General features: G+C 36.1%; 2 protein-coding genes across 2 annotated transcripts in view; both read right to left on the reverse strand.

Moving 5' to 3' along the window:
- Positions 1 to 2,109: 2,109 nt before the first annotated feature.
- Positions 2,110 to 19,265, reverse strand: part of LOC122134670 (protein shisa-5-like) — a 38,624-nt gene continuing 21,468 nt past the window's right edge. The window contains exons 3-9 of the mRNA XM_042749788.1: positions 8,688 to 8,852; positions 6,617 to 6,750; positions 5,621 to 5,805; positions 5,230 to 5,386; positions 4,226 to 4,347; positions 2,603 to 2,794; positions 2,110 to 2,524 (exon numbers count right to left, since the gene is read on the reverse strand). Of these exons, the coding sequence (XP_042605722.1) occupies positions 2,361 to 2,524; positions 2,603 to 2,794; positions 4,226 to 4,347; positions 5,230 to 5,386; positions 5,621 to 5,681 (696 nt within the window). The 5' untranslated portion in view covers positions 5,682 to 5,805; positions 6,617 to 6,750; positions 8,688 to 8,852 and the 3' untranslated portion in view covers positions 2,110 to 2,360. The remainder of the gene's footprint in view (positions 2,525 to 2,602; positions 2,795 to 4,225; positions 4,348 to 5,229; positions 5,387 to 5,620; positions 5,806 to 6,616; positions 6,751 to 8,687; positions 8,853 to 19,265) is intronic.
- Positions 12,584 to 17,370, reverse strand: LOC109083530 (protein shisa-5-like). The gene is made up of 5 exons (XM_042749787.1): positions 17,256 to 17,370; positions 14,263 to 14,407; positions 13,561 to 13,721; positions 13,314 to 13,475; positions 12,584 to 13,232 (listed from the first exon to the last, which is right to left on the reverse strand). The coding sequence occupies exons 1-5, from the start codon at positions 17,314 to 17,316 to the stop codon at positions 13,075 to 13,077; spliced, it is 687 nt and encodes a 228-aa protein (XP_042605721.1). The 5' UTR covers positions 17,317 to 17,370; the 3' UTR covers positions 12,584 to 13,074.

Here is a 19,265-nt window from a genome sequence, read left to right on the forward strand (position 1 = left end):
GTGTCCTAAGTAAAGAGTAATTGCTGAATTTGTTAAGTTTTAGAGGGGGTGTACTCATTTATGCTGTGTGCTATACATTCTGTTGCTTTATCATGGAAATAAATATGAGGGACAAGACACCCAAAGCTCCGGTTATTTAAATTTTTCTGGCTGATGTTTGGAGACGTCTGGCATATGTCACCAGAGAGATGTCATTTTCACTGGAAGGTCCTGTTATGGCATTTTTATTAAATATTACAAGAAAAAAAAATAATGAAACATGCTGTATTTATGGATGAATTGTTTACAATAAGATTGGGTACATTTTCAATGTATGCTGCATTTAATTCTGTTTGAGGATAAGGAATAGCATTATTGCAGAGTTTAAATATATATTTTAAAGTTGAATGAGGTAAGCAGTTTTTGAAATGTCAGGATTTCCCCTTTCTGGTAGATATGAGTTGGTTTTTGATGCCTAAAATAACTGCCCAGAGGCGTCGCAAATATGCCCACGTATAATGAACAGAGAGTATTTCCAGTGCAAGTTAAATTAATATTTCATATAATTTAGTTGTAAATAGTAAAGTGCTACACATTTTATTGCTGCAGTGCATTTTGTAAAACATCTGCAACTGCTGACTTAATCACTTAATTGCCACAATTATCCCACTTGTCATTTGTTAATTAGGGACTGAAGATCAGACATTTAAGGGAATGCAAATTATTGAAAATCAAAATGTGTAAATGAAGCTTTGTGTGAACTAGTACTTTAACAACACTGTAACTGTGTCCCGTAAGGAAATCAGAAATTCTACACACACTTGTGGTTTCGACGCTTCATCAAACACTTGAGCCAAATAAAGGAAATATGTCATGTAATACAAGTACTCAAGAGGAAAGACTACAAGTATGGGTTTTAAGACGAAGAGAAGCGAAGCAACTAACCCTTGTTGGTCAGTAAGGTCACATAACAGTGACAACGTGGTGAATGTAGTATGTCTGTATTACGTTTATATTTTATTTATTTTATTAGGCTATATTACGCTTTTAACGGTTGCAAAGTAATTTCTTACAAGTACCTCCTCAGATACGACTTTGTATCAAGTATGGCTGAGCATTTTTAAACATTTTTAAAGCATACTTAGCATCAAATTCAAAACAACAATCTACTAATCTATGAAAATAAGAGTAAAAAGCATATACACAAAATGTTAAAATATTTAAACACATAAATAAAAAGACATAAATAAAAACGCTAGAGCTTGTTTATTTTATATCACCAGTAGGTGGCGCCATATACATTAAAGTGCTGCAAGTGCACCAAATATTGCATAAAAGACAGTCCAAACTCTCAAGTTTAGCAAGTTTGACATTTCATATATATATATATATATATATATCACAGCTTTCCCACAATAAAAACATATAAAACACCAGTTAAACATTTACAAAATGTATAGCCATTAAACAGGCTGCATCTCAATAAACAATGTCACCTGAAACAATAGAATACAACCTTAAAAAGGAACTGCGAATGACAGTGGGTTCCCCTAATGCTTTAACAAAGGTTGCTTTATCAGAAATGTATCCCTTCATACATTGACAGCCATTCTGCGGTTAAAAGCAAGCATGTGCATTTAAACTTGCTTCGGAAAGTCAGTGGGACTCGTGACAATTGTGGAAATAATTTCACTCATTGTTATTCAAATGCGGTTGCATTTTAGACCCTCAAAGGAAAAAACTCAAAATAGAAAAATTGTTGACACTTTCTTTAAATAGAATCACCGTCACCGCCTTTGAAATGTAAAACCCAATTCAATTATATTTGTGTGAGTTACACTGTTAATGAAAATATGAAAACTCAATAACAGAATTACATAAACTGAAACGAAAGAACATTAACTAACAGAAATTAAATAAAAATAATGAGTTATATTTTATATTTTAGTCTGTTTAGTATATTACATTTTATATTGTGCAACAGTACATTTCAGTGCTAAAATATTAATATAATAATTATAACTGAAAGTAGAAAAAATAATAAAAAACTAAAACTGCATTAAAACAATTCACTCATTGCTTGTAGAAAGTAGAAAGCAGAAAGACTGAAATGGTATTTTCTTGACAAACTTACTATTAATCTTTGCTTTATTAACAATTCCTAAAATCATTTTTCCAGTTTGCCACAGAGTGAAAGCTAAACTGAAAGAAATTGAAAGTAATAAAACAAAATAACTAAAATTAAAACCAGGAATAACCTGACTCTAACACACACACTGTTCTTGTATAATCCACATTAAATTGGGTAAATTCTTACTGCCTCGCAAAAGTGCGTCAACCTCCACAATCCAGCCATGACTGATCTGACAGACGGTTGCGGTTTAGTAACCTAAGTTTGGTGGCTGCACGTAGGCGGGGTTGTAGGCCGGCTGATTCGATGTCTCTGAAGGCATACACGCGACACCCGGCTGGGCAGGCGGCTGCATGGGGTACATGGCCTGGCCTCCGTCATACGCACTCAGACTAGTGGGATATCCAGGACTCGCTGGAAACAGAAAAAATAGTTACTTTCACAGAAAGACTACTACATGGTTTCAGTTCGTCAAGTACAAGGTGTTCTTACTGGCCACGTGATATGAGGGTGGGGGTCCTGGTGCATATGGCTGTCCCTGATATGGTCCCATCTGCACTGGTTGACCGTAACCCGGTTGAGTCAGCACTGGTTGGTATTGTGGGCACTGGCCCCCCTGCATTACAGGCTGCTGCTGAATGAAATGTGCATTTGTGACTGTAGTTACATGAGCTCCTGCCACAGCTGAGGGGAAAAAACAAGACAGAAATCAATTTATAATTCAATTTTACCAGCCCCTAAATAATGTATAATCCCCAATAATGAAACAGTTCACCCAAAAAATTAAAATGTGCTGAACATTTGTTCACCATCGGGCTGTCTGAGATGTAGATGAATTAGTTTCTTCATCAGAACAGATTTGTAGAAATGTAGCATTACATCACTTGCTCGCCAATGGATCGTCTGCAGTGAATGGGTGCCGTCAGAATGAGAGTCCAAACAGCTGATAAAAACATCACAATAATCCACAAGCAATCCACACCACTCCAGTCCCTCAATTAACATCTAGTGAAGCAAAAAGCTACATGTTTGCAGGAAACTAGTCTCAGCCTCAGACGTCACACCCACGGACCGTTGGCTGAACGTCTGATGCATATGGGACACAAAAGTGGAAACACTTCAGGAGTGTCGAAGTCGTCATCGGATTGTCCGGGAGACGTAAGTATCGCATTCAAAAAATTAACCTCATTAAACAAAGACCCCACCGCAAAAAAACACCCCACGAAACAAAAAACCCTCAGAAATAACAAAGCCACAACGATTACAACTGTGACAACGAGCGCTTATCAGGATCAGCAAAATGCTGGATTTTCAAAAGTATGTGAAATATTAAAGATTTGCGGCATAGAATCTATAAAATACATCCGAGAGTTTTACACACCGTCTGTTATTATGGCGACATTTCCACGCCTCGAAACGTGATGCTGAATGAAACTGGCTACGCGAGATTAAGGTGAATGTGACGTATGTACGGATGTCCTGCAAGCAAAGTCCATGTTGGACTGCTGCTAGGGACTGGGCACCGGGCGAAAGAGTGAATCTGCTGTGGGAATTAGTGGGAAACAGATCCATTTACATTAAAAGTATACTTCAAATCCAAATTCCTCTCACATCAAAATAAAAAAACAAAATAACACATAACTTCATAACCTACATCAAAATCCATATTTAAAATAACATTTTTGTTCAGAACTGTTTTTGCTTGTAAGCGGTGCCTGATCTGCGCGAATTTCTCTCCTGATTCAGAAAAGACCATTTTTTACTGGAGAAAGCAATATTATGGGTATTTTGACCAAAAGTGACGGTTTGAAGTTAAAAATGCCTTAATGACGAATTTGTTCTTACAAACACAGCTTTTGCTTCGCAAGGCATTAATTGATGGACTGGAGATGTGTGGATTGCTTGTGGATCATTGTGATGTTTTTATCAGCTGTTTGGACTCTGATTCTGACGGCACCCATTCACTGCAGAGGATCCTTTGGTGAACAAGTGATGTAATGCTACGTTTCTCCAAATCTGTTCCCATTAAGAAACAAACCCATCTACATCTTGGATGGCCTGAGGATGAGCACATTTTCAGTTTTTGGCGAACTATTCCTGCACTAAAACACTTACGTCTGGGTTTTCTACACATTTTATAGATACAGCAGGAGGGGCAGCAGCAGCAGGTGATGAACACAGTGACAAGGACCGCAACCCCCAATATTAATGAGCCAGTGGCAATATTATTGTTTCTGCTGTTGGACAGATAAAAACATGAAGCAACAATCATTAGAAAAGCTCTTTAGCATCTTCTAGTATAATCTTTAAAATCTTATTAACATTTAAATTGTATTATTTATTAATTTAATTAAACCACACTGGTTTAATGAAAACACACTGGTTCCTGCTGTGGTTAGTTTGATTTGTGCTTGGATTATTAAAAATACACAATATCAAATCAGGATTCAAACCAGGGCCCTAATCGCAAACTATGCCACTAAGAAAAGTGGAAAACATTTGTTTGTATAAAATATTTGTTACAAATTTTTTTTTTTATCCTCCTTTGGTCATGCTCTGTCTTGCCTATAGGCCACCATGTTAACCCCCTCAAAAATGTTTGTTCTTTAAATAACAAAGTGACAGTAAAAAGCGTAACGCGCCAATCTGTAGGATGCATTTTGCAAAATGCATCACAAAAAGATCACAACCTCTGAAGGAAATGGTGGGAGGGATAAGAGAATGTAAAGATAGAACCACAACTAACACAAAGCGGAAGCCATAGATAAGTAAATTACAAGATAAAGCTTTAAGCTTGATTAGGTTCATGATTAGGATCAAAAACAGATATTCACAGTATTACACAAGAGAAATCTCTGGATTGTACAGTACCTCAGTTTACAGAATTATCAGCAGATCACAGTTATGCTTGATGAGGGAAATTAAACCATTAACTGACCCAGTTATGAAATTTGTCAATTTTGAGGATTCAAACAGTCACGTTGTTCTTCGAAAATTGTCATTTGTGTTCAGAAAGTGAAAGATAAACATCGCCTACGACATGAGGGTGTATAAAAAAAAGCAACTTTTGGGTCTAACGGACATTTATATTAAAGATGGATTCACTTAAAAGTCCTTACAGAGTGCAGATGTTTAGATCATGATCGGATAACTTCACATTTTCACTGAGGCAGCAGTATCTGTAATCGCAGGTTCCACAGCAGTGCTGCCAATAACCGCAGGTAATCCTAGACTTGTACTGGTTATTGCTGGTATAGTAGCTCTTACAGTCATCACCTAAAACCAAACAAAAGAACAGAAGAAATGCGACACATTTTATAAAAGACCATACGATGACATTATAAATTCTAAGACAATCAAGAGAATGGACTTAACAATAACATCGTGAAGCAGTACCGTTAAATCAAGCGCTGGATAAATGTTTTTGTACTTGGCAGCCATCGGTAAACCTCCCAGAAACAAGTTTAAAGTGTTTCTTTTAGTTTTTTTTGTAACAGTTGCCTAACTTACCTGCTTGTACCGTGAATAAAGCTGCAGACAGGAGCAGAAGAACTGCTAAGGTGGACGCCATCGCGCAGCTCTTCCTCTTTATTTACCTCTGTACCTTCTTTTGGTGCCTGCAGTACGCCCTCGTGGACGTCTGAAGAACCAATGACACTTTTTTACTGTTTTCGGTCATCAGATGCACGCAAACACTGAGGAGAAACGAAAGTGAAAGGGAAAAAACAAACGGTTTAAGTCAAACTTGTTAAATATGTAAATTGAAACATTGACCAATATAATCAAAATTTGTTCGTGATTTGTGCCAATAAATATATCACAAATCTTTTTAAGAATAAAAGTTTTATATAACATACACTGCACTGCCGTTCAGGCTATTTCTGTGACGCAGCGCTGCATTTCCATCAGCCATCATTATACAGTCTTCAGTGTCACGATCCTTCAGAAATCATTCAGATATGCTGATTTAATATCAGTGTTTAAACTGTTGTGCTGCTTTGTTTATTTATTTTATTCAAAAGAGAAATCTTTTCTAACGATATAAATCTTTACTGTCACTTTTTATCCATTTAACACATGCTTGCTGAATAAAAGTATTAATTTCTTTTTTTTTTTTTTTTTTTTAAAAAGAAGAAATAATTTACTGACCCCAAACTTTTGAATAGTAGTGTGTATTGTAACACAAACTTTCTATTTTGAATTAACACTGTTCTTTTAAACTTTTTATCTATTTATCTAAGAACCCTGAACAAAAATAACACAGGTCCCCCCCAAAAAATATTAGGCATATTAGAATGATTTCTGAAGGATCATGTGACAGTGAAGTCTGGAGAAATGATGCTGGAAGTTCAGCTTTGCTTCACAGGAATAAATTACATTTTAAAGTATATTAAAATATTTAAAATTGCAATAATATTTCACTTTTTTTCTGTATTTTTGATCAAATAAATGCAGCCTTGATGAGCATAAGAAACTTCTTTAAAAACATTAAAAATCTCCACCCACATACGCAGGGTTGTTTGGTGCTTGAGGTGAGGTGTAGTCTGTGGGAAGCGCTGGTTGAACCGGTGCTTGTAGAGGATACATGATCTGACCACCGTCATATGCAGCCTGGCTGACGGGAGCAGGAAACAGACCTGCTGGAAAACAAAAACCAGCAAAGAAAAATTTGGCTGTTTGGTAATTAAAGATAGAATTGATCTTTTTCCCCCTTAATTTTTCAAATGTAAAGTTTCTTTACAAAACCTCACAAATTCTTGGAATGTTAACAAGCAAAGCATATTTGGTGTCACTGGGCATGAGTTTCTTGTTTCGCGACTCTGTAAATATTACACCATATCAAAAAGATTGGTGTCTGAGATATTTGGTGTCACTGGGCATGAGTTTCTTGTTTCGCGACTCTGTAAATATTAGTGCATTGTCACTGGATCACAAAAGATTTTCAAAAAGGTATGTTTCAGCGTAGAATGACATTATAAATAGAGTATAATTGTTAATATGCTAAATAATTTATAGATTGTGTCATGGTTAGTGATTGTCCTAATGATTTACCTGAGGTGCATGCTCCAAGTAAATGAGCCTACAACTATTAAGCATTTTTAATATTCTTATTTCACCTTGAGATTCCCTAAAATGTGTCGTTTAATAACTTTGCCAAAATGTAGCCTATCTGTTGTCCCATAATAAAGTTTGTTATGATGATTATTCTGTGCCATTCCTAATCGTTTGCTCAATTATTCAAAAAAGTTTTTAATAAAGCGCAAACTGAATGTTTTTTACACACATTAATTTTTATTATTATTATTTTTTTTTAGACAAAAGGATACATTTAGTGGACAAAATGTAATGGGAACATATTGTTTATACTCATTGCAGAATAAGCCATTAAAGAATGATCCACATGTTTTTAATATTAGTATACTAATATTAATATTCTATAGAATATCCACCAATATGTTCTTTTTTCCAAAACCCTTCATCCATGAAACATGTTTTATTAGGTCAGGCTTGGTTTGATTACCTTTGATTATCTTGATTTCAAAAGTGTGGATTTCAGGAACAGAATGTAGTTAAACTTCAAAACTGGTCAAATAATACAACATTTGTATCATGTAGTATTTGATTTGTTTCACTACTACAGTGATAAAGTACACATTCTGTCGGCCATCATACACACAATCCACCGTCCCCTGCATCGAATTAAAAAAAACAAAATCAAAACAAAAGTTATTTCTGAGAACGTTTACCCATGTCTTCATGTATGTGTGCAACAGTGGCCTCATTTATATTTGTAACAGATACATTAATTGCAAACAAACAGCTTCTCCACATGAACCGCAGTCTGGTTGTAGGCACTTCCATGTGACACCTTTTTTAAGAACAAAAACAAAATGTTAAAAAGTTGTTACTTCCTAACAGTCTTTATATTGTTCCTTATTCCTCACTTTACAGTTTTACAATACAGTGAGCAAGTTTTATTATGCCACCATATATAGGCTACACACTTAGAACGATATACTTATCAAACAACATGCTTTTAATAGCAAAACAGAGGAATAAGAAAATATTTAAGAGCTGTTGGCCCATTTAAAAAAAAAAGTGACATGTGACGTGACATACAGCCAAGTATGGTGACCCATACTCAGAATTCGTGATTAAACATATAACACAGGAAACAATTTATAACATTTTGTGCAGAAATGAACAATTATATCCTAAGCTTGTTTAACTTTGTTCGAAGCTGTGAAACTACCTTGTTAAAAACGCACTAATATTTTCAGAGTCGCTATACACAAAACTCATGAATATTCGTGTTTACTCCACCCAGTGACACCAAATATCTCAGACCCAGAACACACACTCGAAGGCGGGTCTTAATAATTACAATAGCCTAGGCTATAGTAAATTTGTTGAACTTCTTGTTACAGACTTACAACAATAAAAGTTCAACAAACATTTTTGTCTTGTAAAATGCACTAGACTTTATTCTTCCCAAAACCGTTAAAAATAGGCAGATATAAAAAGCAGGTAAATTAATAGCCCCTCTACCTTTCAAGTAGATGTTTGCAGATCTTACCAGCCTCCTGATATGTGGGTGGTGGTCCCAGGACATAAGTTTGCTGACATGGTCCAGTCAGAATGGGATGCCCCCCATAAGTTGGCTGTAGGTTATTAGCCAGAGGCTGGTGATGAGAGTATTGTGGGTGATGTGTAGTTGTGACTGTAGTTCTTGACTGCACATCTACAAAAAGATGATTTGAAAGCATTTAGTATGTTCAAAATCCACATGCAGCTCTTTGTACACACATATTGACACCTACGCTGCGCATATCTCCTTACAGTTTTTTTCAATTGCTTACACACTAAAATTAAAACTTTCCCACAATTAGCAAAACCTTACACTCAAGGAGCAAAACACCGGCCTAGATTTGCACAACTGTAAGCACATTGTCAGCTTCACACTTTTTGCAAAACAAATCACTCAGTGATTTGCAAAACACTAAACACACTTGTATGCATTTGACACAGAAATTTATCATGATGTCATTTCCTTGCAATTTCAAAGCAAAGGCTTTCCCATGAACCAATTGGTTAAACACAGCCACCAGGTGTGCACACACACTGCTGCTTAACTGTAGACACACCAATCAGGTTTAAGCACTATAAGAAGGCAACAGGTAAGTTCACCTGTCTTCAACAAAAATGGACAGTGTCAGAGGAAGAGTGCGGATGAGAGGGGGAATCCAGAGAGAACAAAGTGGAGGAAGAGGAAGAGGGAGAGGAAGACCTGGAGGAGGGGTAGGACATGCACAAACAAGAATCCAACCAAATTTGTGTAACGAAATTCGTGCTACAATTGTTGACCATGTAATAAACCATGGATAACACTGAGGGAGGCTGGACTGAGTGTACAGCCTAACCTAAGCAGGTACACGGTGGCATCAATTGTTCGGACATTTCATCAAGAGCACAGGTGAGAAACCTGTCTTCTGTCGACAGAAAATCCATAGCTTACTGCATGTACTATATCAACAGTTTTGGTATCTATTCGTGTATCATTTTACAGTAAGCTACATGTATTTTGTTTGGCCAACATGGGATTGAACGTCGAGAACACCAAAGAGGGAGGGGCCCCATATTCACACAGGAGCGAGAGAGAGATCATAAACCTCGTTTTGGCCAATAATGCAATCAGACTTAGAGAAATTCAAGCCCATATTGTCAATGATCACCCAATTTTCAATAATGTCCAACAGGTCTCTCTGTCAATAATAGGCCGTATCCTTAAAAAAAAATCAAGTTCTGATGAAACAACTGTATAAAGTGCCATTTGAAAGAAATTCAGACAGGGTGAAAGTCCTGCGGCGTGAATATGTGGTGGTACGTTTTTTTCACTCACTGTAGTATTGTGTACTGCACACATAACCTTTTTACTGTACATGTAATTTTACTGTATAACAGACCTACAGTAAATTGAGGTCATATACAGACCTACAGTATATGACCTCATTCTTACATTTTTAGACAGATTACACAATATTATCACAGCAGCAAACCAAACATTGTCGTCTGGAACAATGTAGCTTCCCATCGTTCTGCTCTGGTCCAAAACTGGTTTCATCAACACCCACAATTTACAGTTCAATACCTTCCCCCTTCCTAAACCCCATCGAGGAGTTCTTCTCGGCATGGCTGTGGAAGGTTTATGATCTCCGGCCCTTTGTCCAGATGGCCCTCATTCAAGCTAAGGAGGAAGCATGTGATCAAATTAAAGCAACATCCATACAAGGATGGATTCGTCACTCCAAACGATTCTTCCCATGTTGCCTTGCAAATGAAAATATAGCCTGTGATATTGACGAGACCCTGTGGCCAGATCCAGCTAGGCGGAGAGATGTTTAGGTTTTTATTTTTTTATTCAGTACTGAACTGGATATGTAATTTGTTACAGTATTATTGTAAGCTTACAGTACAATGGTGTTCAGAAATACTGTATGAAAACTGGAAAATGTTTTATGAATGTTTTGTTGAAATGTTCAGTATTGACTGACTTGAGTACATGAAAAGAAATGAATATTTTCATTAGTCTGCACAATTGGTGTCATGTGGTGTTGGTGAATTTAATTTTACACTTTCTCTGTGCAAATGCTAAAAGTGTTTTAAGTTGAGCAGATGAGTGTTTAACTGATTTAAACAGAATCATACCATATGATGGTTTTGTTTATGTTATAATGAGGTTTTTATAAGACATTGTATAGTTTTGACAAAAGTGTTCCATTTTGCAAATTATCTGAGGTGTTGTGCTACTTTGGTGTATAGTGTTGTGGAAATTGTGTGAAAGGGTTTTTAAAACCGTTTTCAAAATTAAGCAATTGAAAAAAACGAATCTTTTCACCAGGCAGTAGAAGATGATCTACGCAGAAATGGCTACTGCAAAAAAACACTATTGTTACGTTTGATAAGGATCACACCGACACAGGGAGTAACATCAACTTATCGTATCTTTTACTTAACTTCTCTGTCTTCAGACACCAGTAGTCGAACACATACATTGGTCAGGCAACAGAATGCTTTCACACTGCAAACTCGAATCACTGAACACTAACTCATTGCATTAATCAAACTACACTTGGCACAATATCATGGGCACAATGTCTTCCATTGGATGCAATGACTTGAATAATTTAATTTAAATTAATTTTTAAATATAAAAATTGTCAGAATACTACTAGAGTTACAGCTAGTGAGAGTTGTCCTTAATATTGATAAAACTAAAAAATAAAATAATGTTGTTCCTTACAAAAAATAATAATAATAATAATAATAATAACTTTGTGCATCCTCGGCTAATTTTTGTAAAAAGTGCAAAGAAAAAAAATCTGAACATACAGGGGATTTGACTCACTTCTCTGATAGCACATGTACTTCACAGAGTCATCTGCAATACATCTATAAGACGTTTCCAATCAGATGTCAAATACACATTTAGAAAATGTCTTTAAGATGTTTATGCTTATGACATTTATTAGAATATACATAATTTACATTTAGCCTACATTTAACAGTACTACAAGTCTTGATTCTGACATTTGAGAAGGTTCTTGAGTTGGATTTATGAACAAATTATTCAGAATAATTTTGTCACCCAGATAGCACACGTACGTCTGCAAGATGTCTGTTAAAGATCGTTTGATCTGGAAAGCACCTGTTGTATACAAACATCTTACAGAGGTCTGTAAGATGTCAGTTTTACATACATTCTAAATCATAAACATCTTAAAGACATCTAATAAACGTCTATTTGACACCTAATAGGAAACGTCCTACAGACCTATTGCAGATGAGCAAACACTCTTCCAGATGTAAATGCAGATGTCAAATAGATGTCTCCGTGATGTATGTGTCCTAGATCAGCCAGTTGGACTGTTACATTGAAAAGATTTGACCAAAAGATTCCTTCAGGAATAACAACCAAGGAGTAGATTTTTAAAGTTCACGCTTCATGTCTTTATAATTTGTAAGTATTTTCATCCAATATTTAAGGGTTTAGGAATTAAAACGGCCATTATACACATGCAATACTTGCACATCCATGCTGTAGGTTACTCGTACTCTAGAAACACTCAAGTAACATCCATAAAATAGGATACAATGTGCTATCCGTATTGTACTTTTCAGGTGTTTTAGTTGTATTTTGAATTACATCATAGTTGTGTTTTAGAGTGTCCATAAATTAACGGATTAATTTCCTGACAGAAAATGATCAGTACCTTTTCTGTTTTCTACAGATTTTTCTTACAGAGTTTGATCAAACAAACAATTAGACACTTACCTAATGTTACCGTGAATAAAACTGCAGAAAAGAGCAGAAGAATCGTATTGTTGTAGCCACAGCGCTGCTCATCCTCTCAATCGCTCGTTTCGTGCTAATGGTGTATTTCCGGAGACTGCAGGACCAATTAAACCATGTTTTTCTTCCTGATAAGTGGCTATAATGTCCCTCCCATGCAAGAAACTTTCAACAAAACCAAAACGCACCAGTGTAATGTGTGAAGCATTTTGATTTTAAATACACAATCCTGTTAATACAAACAGACAGAACATGTCTGAGACAGTATCCACTTCTGAAAACTAGATACAAACAATTTCTTCTTTAACTCTGAACTCTGATAGTCAGCTTGACTCTTGCTTCATTTGATTGGCATGAAATGAACTTAACAAATTTACAATCACAAAATGTACCAATCTAGGATCCAAAATAACTAGACAAGGGATAGATCTTTGGTTAAAATTGAGAGAAAGAAACAAATTCAAGTATTTAAAGCAAGTGTAAACATAATGGCGAACAATAGAGTATAAATACGGCAATATTAATGGAGAACAACGATAGTGTCCACAGTAGCTGCACAATTCACAACAGCAGAGTAGAAATATGTAATCCTCCAGAAGGCAGCGGTTTGGGTTTAGTTACTGGTCTTGACTGAACTGGTGCAGCTGGTGTAAGCAGGGTTGTACGCTGGTTGAGGTGAGGTGTAGTCTGTGGGCAGCAATGACTGTAGAGGATACGTGGCCTGACCACCATCAAACGCAACCTGGATGGGAACAGGACACCCTGGACCTACTGGAAAATCAAAGACAAATCATTTTGATGGTTCGCCATCTTGGCTCAAATAGCGTTGGTCATCTCGTCTGCAGATCTTACCAGCCTCCTGATATGAGGGTGGTGATCCAGCTGGAATCGGTTGGCCTCCATAAGGTGGGATATTTGGCCGAGCCTGGTAGGGAAGGTACTGACTGCCCTGAATGACGGCTGAAGGCTGGGGAAGGTATTGTGTCGTGACGACCGTAGCTGTCGTAATCACAGCTGAGTGAAGAATCAAAGGTGGAAACAACGCTGAAATGACGTTCTAAAAACATCCGGCCATTCTGACGTACAAACATTGACTTACGTCTAGGACTTCTGAACCTCTTATAGAGATAGCAGCGTGGACAGACCCAGCAGATGAGGAACAGAATGATGAAAGCTACAAGTCCTATTATTGAGGCACTGACAGCAATAGAAACAGTGTCGCTTTGAGGAGAATATTCAGGTGAAATCTTGTGGTCTTTGCTTTTGAACAGATAATGGAGAAGAAATGCAATAATAGGTTACACATGGAGATAATAGCAGCCATGATCTGTTTCAGCCATCCACTTGTGAGTAAACGGAGCCTAAGATTCAGTTGTGATTGTATTGGAAACATTCACTCGACAAATCCTTTGTTGTCTTGGGACTTGTCTTTCTCTGAATCTCACAGAATGGCAGCTCTGTCCAAAACTTAGCATCTTTGGCACTCTATTATGTTCTAATCTACTTGCTTGTACCAAACTTTAACCATTTATACAAACATTTTCATATAAATAACAGAAGACTAATTCGCTATTGGTTACCTATGGAATTTCTCATACATTTTTAAAATGGAACTTTATTTTATTTTTATTCAGAATTAGTATTTAGTATTTACAAACTTAACAGTCTGGTTGGAAATGTATATATTATAAATTATCACAAAATTATCAGAATAAATACCAAGTGGTAACAGCTGGTGAGGGAGAAGTGTTAAACAATTAGTTCTGATTTATATAAAGAATAGAAAAAAGTCATTCCTTACAAAGAACAGTCACTTTGTGCCTCCCAGGTAAATATTTTTTTCGGGTCGGAGCAGCAGTAGTTGTCATCACAGGTCCCACAGCAGAACTCAGATCTCCACGACCTACAGATCACAGATTCTCTCTGTATTCTACAAGACTTATATCCTAAAGAAAAGTAGAAATGTGACCTGTTTTAATAAGGCAAAATAATTCAATTACTGTTATATCACTGTTCAGATTAAATGTCTCAAAGACATCCTAGAAACAGCCTTTAATCACTTTTAAATTAGGCTATAATTTTGCTAAATTCAAATTTATTCTTTAGTCAGTTGTTGGTTTGCATAAATTACTCCACTTTTTGCGGCAACTATTCAGTGTCGAGAAAAACAACAAAAATCTTGCACAAAATGTATAAGCATTTCAATAAGAAAAACATCAAATGTGTGAAGACAAATACTGTGTAAACAAAATCTGCCTCATTAAACAACTCTAAAATTTAATACTTATGTTATATTCACTGTTGTAGCTAGAAGGGATACAGCTACAGGAAACCAACAATAAATCATTTTTTCTACCTATTAGATTGTGTTATCAAAGTCTACACCTATCCTAACCCTACCCTTACAGTAATGCACACAGAGTGAATTGCCCTGATGTGGGACATTTTTTTGCATTTCAGATTTATGTGACATATTGCGATGTGTAGCCAAAACATTAAATCCACACCTAATACCATTTCAATAACCCCAAGATGTATCCTAAATAAATCAAAAGTGACAATGCATATAACACATTCATAAAAGAAATGATAGAGATATTAGTGCTCTTAGTGCAAGTCGTCTGAGAAAATCTCCAGCTTCCTAATGTGGGACAGATGTGTTCCTAATGTGGGACACTAATAAGTCTATGATAAAAGGCCAAAATCACCTTTCAAGTAGAATAGTCCAATCTTAAAAGTTAGTATTTCTCTTGGTTATGGATGGATAAAATAATCAAACATCATCAGACAAAGAATACAATATGATAGTTTTGATGCATTTATTAAGACATTAAGCATTATCATAGACCAGTGTTATGTTATGTACAGTAGATAGAATTCCTGACTGTTCTCTAGTTCAACAAACACATACAACCACAGCAGGCATAACATAGGCCTATTTGAAGGCAAAATATAAAACCACAGTTGAGGCTTTATGTTAAGTTTAACTTTAGGCTAGATCAACCTTGATTCAGAATTCATGAACGTGCAGTGAACTGCTGTTAAAAACATTTAAGACCAATTTGCATAATTCTTTCTCTTTTACTAAACAAACACACAATCATAACTGTCTTTTTGAAAACCTCTAGCAGCTAGCCTGCACAAACCTTGAGAACTACCTGAATAAAAACAACATACAGAGGTTAACTCATTACATCTCTGAAAACAAGCAGTCCTTCGCATGTCAAGACACCACCATCATCATCATCTATAATCCCATCTGCTGTAACAGCATTCTAATATTGCATAATAACCTGTAAATAATCATTTTTGCCCCACAAACCATGCCCCTCCACACATTTTTGACTGACTGAAGTACTGTCCCACATTAGGCTAATCATACTGTTCCACTTTACGAAACCATATTTCCTAAAGTGGGACAGTAGGAAATGTGATTAAAATATAAAATACTTAGTTTATACATACAATGTTGTACTTTTTTATGGACAAACATTTAATAAGCACATTAGGCCAAAAAGTAGCAGGATTGTTTTCTTTAAAATGAATTTATACTCCTTAATATCAAGTTTGTCAAAACTGACCTTTGGGGGGTCTTCACACAATGTGCTTTCAGTCTGATGATTCCTCCACCCTCATTTATGACTGTACATTTGAGAGGTGATGTGATTTTTATCATATGACACCACAGCTTTGGTAACCCAGAGTTTCACTGGAATTAATGTATTTATGGGGGAGCTACAAAACAAGAAACCTTATGTGTCCCACATTAGGCAGTGTCCCACTTTAGGGCAATTCACCCTACATTAATGCTGCCTTCACGTGCTATCGGTATTATCGTATATGAGTTTCCTCATCGGAAATTAGACTTGAACGCCTAAGTCGTGTTTACTACTGGGAAATTCGGAAATAATTTTGATACCAGAGTTTCCGAGTTGGGCGGGTCATAATCACTAAACGGTGGAGGGGACAACCATTGCTGCTGTCAATGCAATTACATCCCTTTGTCTTGTCGCTAAAGTATTTTATTTATAGGCTAGATATGAACGATCATTCGAAGCATATTGTATGTTTTATAAGCAGTGAAATAAGCGTGTATTTGACCGAAATTGCATGTGTAGCACGGTGAATGTCTATGATAGTCAATCAATGGGATACTACATTTTATTCTTTCCGACATTAAAGCACTTGAATACGACAAGCTCGTAATCACGACTTCATAAGTGGGAAATAGGAAATTGTATTCACGTGAAGGCAGCATAAATAGTGTTGTTCAGCATGAAGAAAAGGACGCGACATTGATGTGCGCATGCGCAGTAAACCCTGGCAGGACAATCTAACGGGCAGGATAAAATGTCAGGACTGATTCATTGAAAATATCCGACTGAAAAGAAAACTTTGTTCAAGAATCCGACATCTCTGTTTGAAATATTACTGATCATATTATTGTTTAAGCACCATAAACAATTTGATGCGTCTTTATGACATTAGGGAAACATAATTTCAACAAGTGTTCCTTGCACACACAACTATCTCCAAGTGCAAAAAACGTGCCTTTGCTGGCGTTTTCGCAGCGAAAAAAAAAAAAACAGTGTTAGGAAAATATGACAAATGGCTCAAAATTTGGAAACACATAAAACATAAATGATAGTAATTGAGGAATAACTTGCAATATATATATAACGAGCAGCCTCCTACATACTTCCAAACAAACATGACATCCGTCCTGTATTCGTAGTTTAAAAACATTGATTTATTTGAAAACAATTTATTAGAAACGTTTTCATAGACACGTACCGACTGTAGTCGTGAATAATCCCGCGGACAGGAGAAGAAGAGCCGGGATGTTTGAAGCCATAGCGATGCTCTCAACTTCAGTGAGGAGAGGAGAGGGTGTGTCGGGCGGATCCTGTTCTTCCCGCTGCTCCTGCGAAGATTTCCAAGCAAGACAACACCAAACCAAGACCACCAGTGTAATAAGATACATTTATTTCATTTCTAGATGTTTGGACATCAGATAGTACACAAAAACAGATGTAAAAAACAATCAGAAAACCCACTGGGCTCTGCCTTATACAGAAAAAACAAATCTTCAAGAAAATTTTAAAGAACAAGTAAGAACAACTTCAACCAAAAAGATTTATCTTGTGGTGATGATTTGTATGAAATGAACCATACATATTTACAAACCATCTCAAGTTTACAGTCTTAAAACATGACAGTGACAGTACAAATCTTGGATCCTTTTTGTCTATAGAGCTTGGGAAAGTCACTGCGCATTGCATTCTGGGTAGCTGGCGCTATGTAGGACACGCTCGTCAGCCATCAGGGTATTAGCGACAATAAACAACAGGAACAACGATGGACCGAACGTTGCTTATAAGATTCCATATCAAGAAAAACTGAACAAGGAAGCAAAGTTGCGGTAGGCCTACTTCAAAAAAATCAAGATAATCAATAACTCGATCAGTACAAACCTTGTTTGTGGTGTCAGTGCATACACATTTGAGCAGTTTAAAAATTATAAATCTTTTGAGGCCCACCTGCAATTCACAAACAGATGGGTGCAGGACCTTCAGATTTTCTGTGTCAATGAGCAGAAAACGGTTGTTCGCACTAAGGTATGTATCAAACACACACCTCTCTACTCTTAACTTAAAGCTGCAGTCCGTAAGTTTTGCCTCTTTGTCGCCATCTCTGTTTGAAAACATGCAATGCAGCTGTGTGCCGAATTATCTTCCTTGCGTGGGTTGTGCGTCGGCGTGGCTCCAGCGCGGATGAAATCTAATTGAGTTTGTGTGGCTGTGCTTCAGAATCACAGATTGTAGCCTACGTCTTGGAATATAGGACACAAATAAGAATATTGTCATCTGAATGAGTGAGTAACAACTCCCACACTTTTTCTCACAAAAACAGAAAAAAAAAACAACAAAAAAAATCGCTACAAAAATTGATAACACGTAAAAATATCTTATATCACATAAAACCACAAAACATACAATTTATTATTATTGTTAAACTTTATTCTCAAATTCTTAATGTCAACAACATCAGCATTGCGTGATGTGTAGTGTGTATCAGCATGTCATTTCAGTTTCTAAATAGTCTAATCTCTAATTGTCATACTATTCAAATTTCATATTAAGAAATTATTTTAACCCAAAAAGCTAATTATGCTCCCTTCGAACTGATTGTTTTTAAAATACAGATCTTAGGCTATCTGTAATCAGAAGCACATTTGAAACTGGAATAAAATGTAATTTAATTCACGTGTTTCATAAACACATAATCGCTTCTGGATTACAATCCGCCATCAAAATGATAAAATGAATTATTCTAGCTGCATTCTCATCTGCACCTACCAAACCACACAAATTAAAAAACATTACTATAAACCTACCAATCTAAATAGACTGCAGCTTTAATTCTCATCTGCACCTATCTATCTATATCATTTTATATACAAGTAAAAATATCCATCAATCTAACAAAAACAAGACAATTTACATTTACTTTTTCAATTATTATCTGTGTTGATACTTGAAGGTTACACAGCTGTTACATTCAAAATTAAGTGAGCTTTTGCTTGAAACAAGCAAAATAATACAAGACAATTTACATTTAACCTTTCAATTATTATCTGTGTTGATACTTGAAGGTTACACAGCTGTTACATCTCATTTACTTTTTCAATTATTATCTGTGTTGATACTTGAAGGTTACACAGCTGTTACATCTTGGTCACCCTAGTCTATGTGGTAATAGTACATCGGGCAGGACATCCAAATGCTCCAGGTACGTGCAGAG

This window comes from Cyprinus carpio, chromosome B22, assembly GCF_018340385.1.
Source record: "Cyprinus carpio isolate SPL01 chromosome B22, ASM1834038v1, whole genome shotgun sequence".
In the NCBI taxonomy this organism is placed as follows: domain Eukaryota; kingdom Metazoa; phylum Chordata; class Actinopteri; order Cypriniformes; family Cyprinidae; genus Cyprinus; species Cyprinus carpio.